The 12,814-nt window shown below is 39.7% G+C and overlaps 1 protein-coding gene across 1 annotated transcript; it reads right to left on the reverse strand.

Moving 5' to 3' along the window:
• Positions 1-386: 386 nt before the first annotated feature.
• Positions 387-6,465, reverse strand: LOC144368332 (myomegalin-like). Its single transcript, XM_078027161.1, has 4 exons — positions 5,571-6,465; positions 4,469-4,612; positions 2,918-3,474; positions 387-1,346 (listed from the first exon to the last, which is right to left on the reverse strand). Exons 1-3 carry the CDS (start codon positions 5,838-5,840, stop codon positions 3,322-3,324), a joined length of 567 nt encoding a protein of 188 aa, XP_077883287.1. The 5' UTR covers positions 5,841-6,465; the 3' UTR covers positions 387-1,346; positions 2,918-3,321.
• Between the last annotated feature and the right edge of the window lie 6,349 nt (positions 6,466-12,814).

Genomic DNA, 12,814 nt, shown 5'->3' on the forward strand with positions numbered 1-12,814 from the left:
ATACACATTTATTAATTTCCAAATGTACAGATAAATTATATGTGAACATATATAAATACTTATGTATACAATTATCAATTGGATATTTGAATATGTATGCAAGAATATTCATATTGCTATATATGCTTTTATATTAATGTTCGATTAGGAATGGGGTAAATTTAGGATTAATAATAAATATTGTGTAGGGTAAAGGTTAAAGTTAGGGTATTATATATATATATATATATATATATATATATATATATATATATAACATGAATATTTAAAAATATGCATGTGAAAATACATATAAAATATATTTGAAAAATGAACATAGACCTAGTAAAAAAGAACATTATATGGCGAAATGTTGACAATAACTAAAGGAAATCCACTGCCATATATACAGTTGGAAACACATAAGTTTAATATACAATAATAGAAAATAGAAAAAGTACAAGGGAAAAAAAGTTTATCTCAGATATTTCGAAGCAGTGAAGGCAAGATAACAAATGCAGTCATAAAGCAAGACTCAAAATTTCCTCAAGGATTTATTGAGAATAGATGATTTGAACATAGAATTCAATTATGAGTCAACAATAAAAAATAAGTGAAAGATCAACAGAAGTTTCAAATAAAGCAAAGACTTTATATAAAAAATACATATGGGGTAAAGAAAAACATTACAAGGAAAATTGGAAATGCTTTTGAGATGACAGATAACAAAGATTCAACAAATCAAAGCAATAGGAGGCTGATGAAGCAGTTCATAATTCCACCTGCTTACATTAGAAAAAGACACAGGATAAAATCAGTGTTGACTCTGATCATGCAACTTGAGAAGCACTAATAATAATTTATTTCTAATAATAATTAAGAATTTGCTTAGAGTAGATATGTACATGGAGTTCAGGGCCAATGAATGTAGCATATACTAACGTGGGATCACAAAGAGTGCAGCACCATAGCAGGCAGATGAGCAAGTGGCCAGGTGCAGAATGGTGTCCTGAAGATGTGTGCAGGTCAGCTGAAGATCTTGACTTTGTTGTCTCTGGATGGGGTGGAAGAGAAAGGAAGGGAAAGGACTATTTCTTAGTTGTTTGTGCTGCTGGATCCTGGGCACATTGACCACAACCATAGAACTTTTTTTTTTTTTTCTCTGATGTGTGGTTTGGTCTTTGGAGCATTTTTCTTCTAGGTCCACTCCCACTCTCTGTGACACAGGCCACATTTCATAAGATGAGCGTACACTAATCATGTGACCTGTCAATGCAGGGACCTGTGGTGGCTTTGCTTCTTTTGTGGCTCCTGGAAGGCAAGGGTCTCAATGCTGGAGCACACAGAAGGACCCTTAACGATTTCACCTGCAAGTAAACAAAAGAATTCTGTTCAGATGGAACTGTTAGACCCCACTTATGATGCCCAGACACTGGAATTAGGGCAAAGCATGCAGGAAGGCATAAACATGGTGGGAGGTAGTAAAAAGAATGAGTCAAGGGGATGCACTGGATCTGGAGGAGATTCCAGGTTCCAGCTTAGAGGATAAGCTTCCCTGTGCACCCAAATCCCTGGTGCCCCAGCCATAGCCCTACTGCATGTCATATGGTCAGATCCTACTACTGTCCTTTTATTACCCAGTTCATACTACATGTTATGTGGTCTGAAGAAAAATAAAGGCCTTGTCATATTCCAGGAAAAGAAGGATGAAGCATGAAACACGCACATGTAGAAACAGCCTGTACTGAAGAGGACATATTGGGGCAAGTTCCCCTGTTAATTGTGTGTCTCATTTTTCATAAGGAGAAGTCAAATTGGCAGGGACCTCAGAGATGGTCCACCTTTAACAGATGAAGGGTAGTAGCTCACAGAGGCAAAGGGGCCAGCCAATGGCATACAACCAGTTAACATTTAGCCTGGAGTTAGAGACCAGAAATTTGGAACAAAAGAGGGTGGCCTGCACACTGGAGGGAGCCAGCAGGAACTGGAGGCTGTGGGTTAACTTGGCAGGGATAGGAAGAGGCTGTACAGAGCCAATCCTCTAAGTGTTGTGTTAAGAGGCTCAGGAAAGAAAGCAATTCTCGGAGAACCAAAGGGAATTAGAAAACAAGAGCTAGTTAATATACATCCCATGCTTGATCACACTATGGGTGTCAAGGCTCTCAGGGTACAACTTAGGAACATTCCTAGAATGCTCAACTGCTCTGATGTTTACCATATAAGTTTAAAGGTTTAATTTCTCATATTTAAAACAATCAGTTACACATGAATTTTCTCTTAATAGGATTTCTAGGGAATTATTAGCACAGCATTTAAGTGAAAGTAGAGAATATCTGCTATATATATATATATTTTAAAACTTTTCCCTTAAAGTGTATTTTTTTCTTTTCTTTTCTTTTTTTTATTGGTTGTTCAAAACATTACAAAGCTCATGACATATCATCTTTCATACATCTTTTTTTCATTATCAGTTTTTTCTTTTATATCCAGGAGACCAAATGGATCTTCCTTCATGTTTTTTAAAGAAAATGAGATGTTAAAATAAAATGCTGTTCTTAACCTAATTTTGTGCACTAAAGTCAATTTATAAGGTTATGCCTTATTTGGTTTTTCATAAAGTAGTTCAGGAAAGTCCAGAATGCACTTATGGCCTCAAGATCTCTTGGTAGACAACTAATTCACAGAGAGACTTTGAAAGTTTCTTCCCTCAGGGACCAACTGAACTGCATTTCTCTGGCTCCTTGCTTGACTGACATCAAGGAGAGAAAATTGGGCTAAAGGGGAGAGATGGTGAGGAGAGGAGAATAATAACAGGGTAGAAAGCAGAGGGGGCAGGAGGGTGAAGGGATGGAATCTTAAGAGGAGGCTATCCAGGAGCTAAGACCTGTGTGGTGAACCTGATATCTCCTAGAAGGTAAAGGAGGTCAGGGTCACTTACAGAGCTGATGTCAGATGGTGATGTATTTGAAGCAGGCTCTGTGACTGTGTAAGATGGAATCGTTGCTTTCGCTCCAAGTTAGTCCTTGCCTTCTTCAAAATATCATGTGTCCTGGTCACTGAAAGAAGAAAAGAGCCCCAGAGAGAAGGAATTTCCAGCTGGGCCCTACTTGCTGGGCATGCATTTTCTAGAGCATTTTCTTCTCACCCCTCAATCATGGCCTCTTGCTGACCCCTTTTTCTCCCCCTCCTTCTGCAACCACAACTGCTCATGTCACAGGAGGGTTGGGCCCAGTGCATCAGACTCTCCCTTCCCAACATTCCCAGTGCCTCTGTGGTCACTGTTTATCTGCAGCACAAGTGGGACATCTGCAAGACAAGCCCTTTCCTCTGCTGCTCCACAGCTCAGGGGCACCTACGCTGGCTGACAATGAACTGCTCCATGTTCTCCTTCTGCTGGTTAGCAGTCTTCAGACGCTCAGCTGTGCTCTCAAGGAGCTTCTCCTGTTTCGATACTTGGGCTCGCAGATCCAGGAGCTCCCTTTCCATTGATTCATCCTGGGGAAGAAGGACAAGCTCTCAGACAACAGTTTGGAGACCGAATGTATCCAGTTCTTTGTGGTTCCTACCAATCAGAAGCAGAACTCCAATCTTCTCAGCAGACTGAGTTCCCTTCATTATAGCTTCTCAATCCCTCAGTTCAGAACAGTTGAGAAAAAGACCACAGGTAGGAATGTTGAGAACCTGAAAGCCCCCAATCAAGGATCAAGGAGACCCTGACTCCAGACCCACAGCAACTCCCAACTGTGAACAAGACCTCCAAATCAGTCCTTGAAGTAATTTTGTCTCACCCTTCTCCCATCCATGCTGGACTTGGAATTTCAGAGATACTATGTCTGGGACACAGGGCTACCTGATGACAGTGTTCACATTTCAAAATGTCTGTACGAATCTGAAGATGGTAAAGTGCTTCCTTGTAATTAGCATAGTTTTTTCCCCAAACATACCAGTTACATTAATATGGAACTAAAAACTAGTGAGCGGATCCAGATTCTAGTCCAACCAAGGCAGGACAATTCTTTAGGGGCTCTACCTTTTCCCCAGACTGAAACAGAGATAAAAGGTGTGTTGGGATTCTAGGAGCATGACTGAAAGAAGCTGCAGGATCACAGTGACTTCCTTTGATCTTTTGACCAAGAAGCCCTGAGGAATGGAGAAGCTTCAAAGGCCCCTGAATTTTAGTTCAAACTTCAGATTTATTGGAAGCAGATATTTATAGATTACCATGGCATCTATGTCTGTGCTTCTCCATTTCCTTTTCTTCTCTTTGAATTATTATCTTGGGGTTTGGGGTGTGAGGACAAAGTAAGGTAATCAGAGCTTCAATGAAAACATCCACCAGGGGTCTCCCTCCAGGATGCTACATTAAGATCCAGCACATTCTAACAACCTGTGTAGCTCCTGACCCTCAGAAAGCCCTGGAACTGAGAATACAGAATCTCATGGGGCAGAAGAGCAGGGCTTATACCAGAAGACAACACTGGCCTCTTACCACTTTGCCAGGCAGCCCAGGGCCATGGATACTTGGTAAAGCTGCTCTCCAGAACATGGTCAGGAGCGAGGCTGACTCATCTAGGGTGCGCTGCAGGGCATGAGCACTGCTTCTTAGCTCATGGAAACATTTGCTGCCTGGTGCCTGTGGAAAGGTGGGAGGGAGCCATGGACATCACTGAAGTTGAGACATCACAGGGCTCACGACATTGCAGCCCTGCACAAGACTCAAGCTTTCTTTGTTGATGAGGCACAAAGCATGGGCTGCTTGAACCTGCAAAACCCTAGCTCATCCCTTTGAGGTCCCAGGACTGAAGTGTGGCTCCTTTTACCTGGAATGACTCCTCACCTGGACACCCTATATAAGGCTGTCACAGCTCATTCCCATGTCATGTCCTCTACAGACCTTTTAACTTCCTTGCATACAATAAAAGACCCCTCTGCACCAGTGAACTTGAGGTACAAGAGGTGACTTCTCACATTGGGCTTGTGGCCCATTAGTTGGTTTATGAATAGGGGTATGTATCTTGCCCTGAAGTGGGGGTTACCTGGATGCAAGGCTCTGTCTATACATCCATGGGTCTCTGGTAGCTCAGACAGCACAGCCATTGGCCCTTGTTGTCTCTGAACACAGATGCACTCTGAGAAGCATTTGCAGATTGCCTCCCTCCCACTGCCAGATTCTTACTCTTTCCACACACAAGGCCTTTATGGATGTGAATCCCTTAGTACCTGTCCTCCTGACAGATTTTAATCCACATGGGTCAGCATGAGTGTAACAGATAATGAGCCATGAGACTGTGCTGATTTCAACATCATATGGGCATCAACTCTTAACAAATACTTTACTGAGGATGGTGGCAACACTGCACAGACATCTCTGTGGCTCTGAGGCAGAATATCTAGTTGGTTTCCTATACCACAGAGTAGAACATAGAATGAATAAGGAGATAGGGAAGCAAGGGCTTGGCTAGAATAATTGGAAGATGCTTCCTCTGTCATTGGGAGATGCAGGCCACAAAAATAAATAGGGGAGAAGAAACTAGAATTAAGGACAAAGGGCACAAAGAAAGAGTGAAGGCAGGAGCTGCAGGTGTGACTACCTCTGAGCCCTGAGCATCAAGGCCCAGGAAGTTGCATGTGGGTGTCAGGAGAGACTGGATCTGTTCAACCAGCTGTTTCCCCTCCGCAATCTGATCTCTGAGAGCAGTATAGTCATCAATGTGGCCTATGATGTGGCGGCCATGCTTGTTGGCGAAGGAGCCATCCATAGAATCACCCTCTAGCTTCAGAGAGTTCTTCATTCCTGAAGGATCATTTGAATCCAGCTCTGAAAAAGAAAGCCACAATAATAAAGATCTGCTGTTATTCATGAAAATATCCTCAGTTCTCACAGTGCAGAGACAGTGAAAGAGCTCAGGGTCAAGAAAGGCAGCCTTCAGAAATGCAGGGTGGCTCAAGCCTATAGACACATTTTGGTTTCTTTATTTTTATAATCTTTCTTACAACATTACATAATGATAAACTTTCCAGAAGAAAAATTTTGTTTTCATTGACAAGTGGGCTATTCAGGACAATATTATAAACATGAAAGCTTTCTGTATAGAAAAGGCACAGACAACTGAATAAGAATGTGTACAGGGCAATGACCAAAAGACAGCAATAGGACAACTGTGGCAAGAAGAAGAATGAGAAGAAAGGCAGCCACAGAAGTCTCAAGGAACATGGAAGATGCTTTCTCTGTGAGGAAAAAGGATGTCGCACACAGAAAATTTTCTAAATTCACATGACACACTTACAGAGGACCAGGAGATATTTGCATTAATAATTTTCCTTCATTGTGTCCAAGCCCTTTAGTTGTCATATTTATACCATTTGTCCTGGTGACAATGACAGTATCTGAGCCAGGAGAAGAGAAAGAAGAGCTGTGGAGGACCAGAGTTAGAAAATCTATGCCAACACCCCAAATACAGAGGAAATACCTGAATCTAGGGAGTAAAAACAACCAGTGTCAAGGACATCACAAACAGCCTGCACCCCAAATCATGCACAGTCTGGCCTTCACCACACAAGATCTAAGGTGCCAGGACTTCCCTCTCATATCATTAGCCGATATATGTCACATAGAAAAGCAAAAGTCAACAGATTGATATGTTTCTATTATTTAGAAAAAAAATGTTTGATGGATGGATATTCCACATGAATGTAACTTCCAGTAAAAACTTGTTAGGTACAATTTCATAAACCAACTTTGAGTATAATTTTCTATGTGCTTTCTAGTACAATGCCTTGTATTGAAACTTAAATATGCACAAAATCACATACATATATAAAATACACATACATATGCATATATATGAAATATGTATATGTTAAAATATTTATCAAGGGCTGGGGTGCAGAGTTCAGTGGTAGAATGAAGAAAAAGAAACCACTCTATATAGTGTGGCAGGTCTAGCATACACAGAAGAACTTGGGTTCAAATTCTCTGTATTATAAAAGTAGATCAAAATGTAAACTATCAACAAAAGGAGTTCCTGGTAAGAGGAGAGTGAGTCATAGCCAGGTTCCAGTTCAGGCCTCTGGAAGCTGAGAACAAGAGGAAGAACAGGGACTGAGCCATGCTGCTGCATCTCAGCTGGTACATGGGAACACAGTGACAGGGAAGCCCTGTCAGGAGGAAGTGAAGAGGAAACTCAACACCACACCCACCATGGCAGCTCCAAAAGGGCAAGGCAGCAACCTAATGTATGCTGAGCACTTCCTGCCAGCTGGGTACTGTGCTTAGCAGTTTACAGATATATCTTACTTACAGGCCACAATAAAAAGTCCATTAAATAGTCCACTTTCATCTGACATTTGAGGACATTAACTGAAAAATGAGTATTCAGTGCAACCAGAGAAAATAAGGATTAATATGACCCAAGAATATCTGGCATGAGAATGTCAAGGCTCAGACTTAGAGGAATCTGAGCAGAAGTGATTGAGGATATGGCCATGCAGGTTATTGGAGAGGGTGAATTAATTGGTGCCCCCCAAAAGACAAAACAGAAGACACAGAGTGGAATGTTGTGTCAAGAGGCTGGGGAGTGGGGCCTCTGTTAACACTCAAATTAAAACTAGGGAGGCAAGATACAGGCTGGATATGGAAGAGAGCCAGAGAAATCTGGTGAACATGCTTATCTGAACAGGCAGGCAAGAGACTGGGGAAGGACTGAATGTCAACCACGTGAAATAAGTGTGCCTTCCACCCAGCACTTTTCCACAGCCCTGATTTCCTTAGGGACACGAGCATTGTGCCACAAACTGAGGTCCCCCTAGGTGAAGAAAAGGAAGCCCTTCTAGAGAGTGTGGAAGGTCTGTGATGCTGAGACGGAGCCTAGTGAGGTGGAAGGAAGACCAACTAAAAAGCCAAGCACCTGATTAGGTCTCTAAGCCCTGTAAACCCAGCTTGTCTATTAATGTCTCAGTTTCCCCTTTGTCAGTTGGATCATGTAAAATATAAAAATGTAGTAAAACCTGTCCTACAATAAATGACATTGGGAAACACAGGCTCCAGGCCAGTATGTGTCTCCCACCTATAGCCAAACTTCCATAGAAATTTGTTTTTGCCTTTTTAGGTTTCATAATGATTTTCTTACCTATATTTCTTTTTTAAAATTAGAACTGTGTAGTTATATATAGTAGTGGGTTCATTCGGTCAAAAAAATACACACATGCAATTTGACTTCAGTTCATGATTGCCCCCTTCCCTCTCTCTTTTTTCTCCCATTCCCCCTAACATTTCCCAAATCTCTTTCATCTACTCTATTAGACTTCTTTTTTGCTCATCTATTAATTTATATTTGATTGCTTCTTTCTACCTATGCATAAAGGTGGAGTCCTTGTGGTATATTTATATGTCCACCTAACAACTTTTTAAGAATTCATTCTGGGGCTGGGGTTGTGGCTTAGTCGAGAACACTTGCCTCAAATGCCTGAGTCCCTTTGATCAATCCTAAGCACCAGGTTAAAAATATATATAAATATATTGTGTTCATCTATAACAACAACAAAAAACAATCATCTGCATTGCCTCCCCTTACCCATCTCTGCACTCTGCCTCTCAATCTTCTCCATTACTGCTCTTTCCTTTATCTGTATGATATCCTATCCTGCCCTCCCCATTTCCTTTGTTCTACTCTAGTTTCTGCATGAGAGTAAACATTCAAGTTTTGAGTTTTTGTGTTTGGCTTATTTCACATAGCATGATATTCTCATTGCTATCCATTTACCTGTAAATGCCATTATTTCATTTTCTTTTATGCCTTTGAAGAACCCTAGTGTGTGTGTGTGTGTGTGTGTGTGTGTGTGTGTGTGTGTGTGCGCGCGCGCGCGCGCATGTGTGTTTACATACATATCATATATATGTGTCAGAATCATAAAATTTATTTATCTATTAAGGTGATTCCACCATTTAGTGAAATGTGCTTCTATAAACATTGAGGTGGCTGTCACTGAAGTATGCTGATTTTAGAAGTTTTGGCAAAATACCAAGGAGTGGGCAGATCCTCACAGGGTGCTTACATCTCTAGTTTTTTGATGAATCTCTACAGTGGTTTCTGGACTTGTACTAGTCTGCAGTCCCATTAACAATATACAAGTGTATATTTTCCCCACAACCTTGCCTGCATTTTTATGTATATTCTTGAACATTGCAATTCTGGAGTCAGATAAAATTTTAATATTTCTTTCATTTGCTTTCCGTAATTGCTAGTGATATTGAACCTTTTCTCATTTGGCTATTTGTAATTTTTTTCTTAAGAAGTTTCAATTTCATTTTTTCTATTGCCCATTTATTGATTGGGTTATTTGGGATATTTTTGTATGAAGTGCTTTGAGTTATTTATATATTTAAGAGTATTAATCCCTTATCAGATGAGTAGCTGGCCAAGATACTTTTACCATTCTGTAGGCTCTCTCTTCACACTCTTCTTTCTTTCTTTTGCTGGGAAGAAGTTTTGTAATTTGATGGTGTCCCACTTATTTATTCATAGTTTCAGTTCATGTACTTTTGAGGAAGCTTGTGCCAGCAATTATATGTAGAATGTTGGCCCTACATTCTTTTCTAACAGTTGCAAGGTTTCTGGTCTAATTCCAAAGTGTTTGATCCATTATCATTTGAGTTTTGTGCAGGGTGAGAAATAGGGTTTTAGTGTTATTTTTCTAGATAGTTATCTAGTTGTCCCAGAACCATTTATTAAAAATCCTCTTTCCTCCAATGTATATTTTTGCACCTTTGTTAAGTATCAGAGGGCTCTAAGGATTGGATTTGTCTCTGTCTTCTATTCTGTCCTATTGGTCTTTGGGTCTATTTTTGTGACAATATCATGCTGTTTTGTTACTAGAGCTCTGCAGCATTACTTATTGTCTGGAGTTTTGTACCAATAATAAAAAACAAACTGAAATAGAAAACTACTTCAAGAATTAGATAGTAGGAGACAACTATGTAGGCTAATATATTAACATCCCAACTTGAAGTGGTGGGAATTACAATATATATTTAGGAATACAGTATTTTTCTTCTGGCAGAGCTATTTTTGTTTAATACTTTTACTTTATTTATTTTTACCTAGTGCTGAGGATCCAATCAGTGCCTCACACATGCTAGGCAAGTTCTCCGCCACTGAGCTACAATACCAAATCTAGGAATACAGTATTTTTATTGAAAATTCTTTTTAAAAATATTATTATTTTTACATAATAGCATATTTTGGCATATTATACATACATAGAATAAGTATAACTTGTTGAAAATAGGATCCCCCATTATTGTGGTTGTACATGACGAAGAACTTCATTGTTTGTATATTCATACATGAAGATAGGAAAGATGTGTCTTATTCATTCTCCTGTCTTTCCTATTACATGTTCCCCCCTTCTCTTAATTCCCCTTTGTCTAGTCCAATGAACCTCTAATCTTTCACTCACTAGTTGTAAGTTAGCATCCACATTCTGCCTTTGGGTTTGGGACTGTCTTATTTCACAAAGCATGATAGTCTCCACTTCCATCCATTTACTGGTGAATGATATAATTTCATTCTTCGTTATGGCTGAGTAGTATTCCATTTGTATGTATACCAAATTCTTTATCTACTCATCTGATGTAGGGCACCTAAGTTGGTTCTATAGCTTAACTATTGTGAATTGAGCTGATATTAAATATTGAAGTGTCTATGTCACTGCGGTATGCTGATTTTAAGTTGTTTGGGTACAAAGTGAGTGGGATAATGGGGTCAAATAGCGGTTCCATTCCAAGTTTTGTAAAAAAGCTCCACACTGCTTTCCAGAATGGTTGCACCAATTTCCAATTCCACCAGCAATGTATTAAGTGAATCTCTTTCCCCACATCCTTGCCATCATTTACTGTTGCTTTTATTTTTAATATTTACCATTCTGAGTGGGGTTAGTGAATTCTCAGTGTAGTTTTGATTTACATTTCTCTAATTGCTAAGATTTTAAATACTGCAACCTCTAAATCAAACAAGTTCAGGCAGCTTCTCTGATTTCAGGTTTTTCTGTACTCAATCTGTGTTTCTCTGTGTTCTCCCCTCCCTTTGTGGGGTCTCTTTGCTGCTTTCAGTACCCATGTGGCAGGTGAGTTGGCATCTATATATTCTTATATTTTGTTGTTGTACTCAAATTTCTGATTCCCTAGTCCAACTGAATGTACACTATTATATTTTGTGAAATTCCTTTTTCATCAACCTCAGTAGGTGTCTATATTCCTGCTGCTGTGCTCATGATACAAGGTAATGCAGCTTTCCACTATCTCACCATCTTCTGGTCTTGCAATACAGCTTTTTATCCAGGATGATTGCTCATCAATTTTAACACTTTTCAGATTGATGCCATCCCATTTGTGGATGTTTCATTTTATTTCTTGAACTTTAGGAGTGTACTTAAGGAATTCAGTTCCTGAGCCTCAATGTTAGGGTGTTAGGCCTACATGTTCTTCTGGTAGATGCAGGGTTTCTGGTCTACTTCTCAGGTCTTTGATATGCTTTCAGTTCAGTTTTAAGAGAGAGGGGCTAAATTTCATTTGGCTACATATGGATTTCCAGTTTTTCCAGCCCCATTTGTTGAAGAGGCTATCCTCAGCACACTATAGTGATATAATCACATCAATGTTTTTAGCAGCACAATTCACAATAGCTAAGCTATGGAGTCAACACACACACACACACACACACACACATACATGTATTACTCAGCCATAAAGATGAATAACTTTATAATAGTTGCCATTATATGGATGAATCTGGAGACTACCATGCTAAGTGAATTAAGTCAGTCTCCCCAAATACAAATATCAAATGTATCAAATGTTTTCTTTGACATTTGGAAGCTAATCTACACTAAGGAGGGAAGAGTGGAAGAATACAAATTCCAGGTATTAGACAAAGAGAAATGAAGGAAAAAGAGTACGGTAAGGAAAGGAAATGAATGGTAAGAAAAGGAATGAACCTGACATTGTGTTCCTATATGTACATTTGCTATGTACATATAGGAACACAATGCAGAGAATGTCACCTTTATGTACATCAAAAGCCTGGGGTCCTAATTAGATTAAGATATATTCCATGCTTCTATATGATCTCAAAATGGGCTCTACTCTCATGAAAAACTAAAAAGAAGTCATAAAAAACATAATAAAAATGACACTTTAATTTGCATGTCTAAGTTAACAATCCAGGGGGCTGGGTTTGTGGTTCAATGGTAGAGAAATTGCCTCGCATGTACAAGACCCTGGGTTTGATCCTCAGCACAACATAAAAATAAATAGGTGAAATAGAGGCATTATGTCCAACTACAACTAAAAAACAAATATTAAAAAAAGATAACAACCCAGGTTTGAGTTAGACTTGTTCCCTATGAAAACCCCCAGAGAGAGATCCATGAGCTACTAACTTAGTAAAGACTCATTCACAGCACAAAGAGGTAATGAAGTCAAGCAATTCAGGTACAGAAGGCAAAAAAGTGTAGAAAGTATACAATTTAAGAGAAGGGAGCATGTGTCTGAAAGATGCTCTTCATAGGGTTGGGACTGGGCTTCCCTGCAGCAGTTATCAAGAATATTAGGACAGCAGGCATGAGAACAGAGCAGATTTCAGAATGTAAATAGGAAATGTAGATGGAAGGGCAGGTCAGGGCTACAAGGCCATGGGAAGTACAGATAAGACCAAACAGAGGCTCCATCTCCTGTTGGAGACAAGCACAGATGAAGAGAAATCACTGCAGAAGGAGGAGCTACAATCTTACAGAGTTAAAAGGAGTCAAGTCCATTCCAGAGCCAACATACCTGAAG

This window comes from Ictidomys tridecemlineatus, chromosome 11 (genome assembly GCF_052094955.1).
Source record: "Ictidomys tridecemlineatus isolate mIctTri1 chromosome 11, mIctTri1.hap1, whole genome shotgun sequence".
Taxonomy (NCBI): Eukaryota; Metazoa; Chordata; class Mammalia; order Rodentia; family Sciuridae; genus Ictidomys; species Ictidomys tridecemlineatus.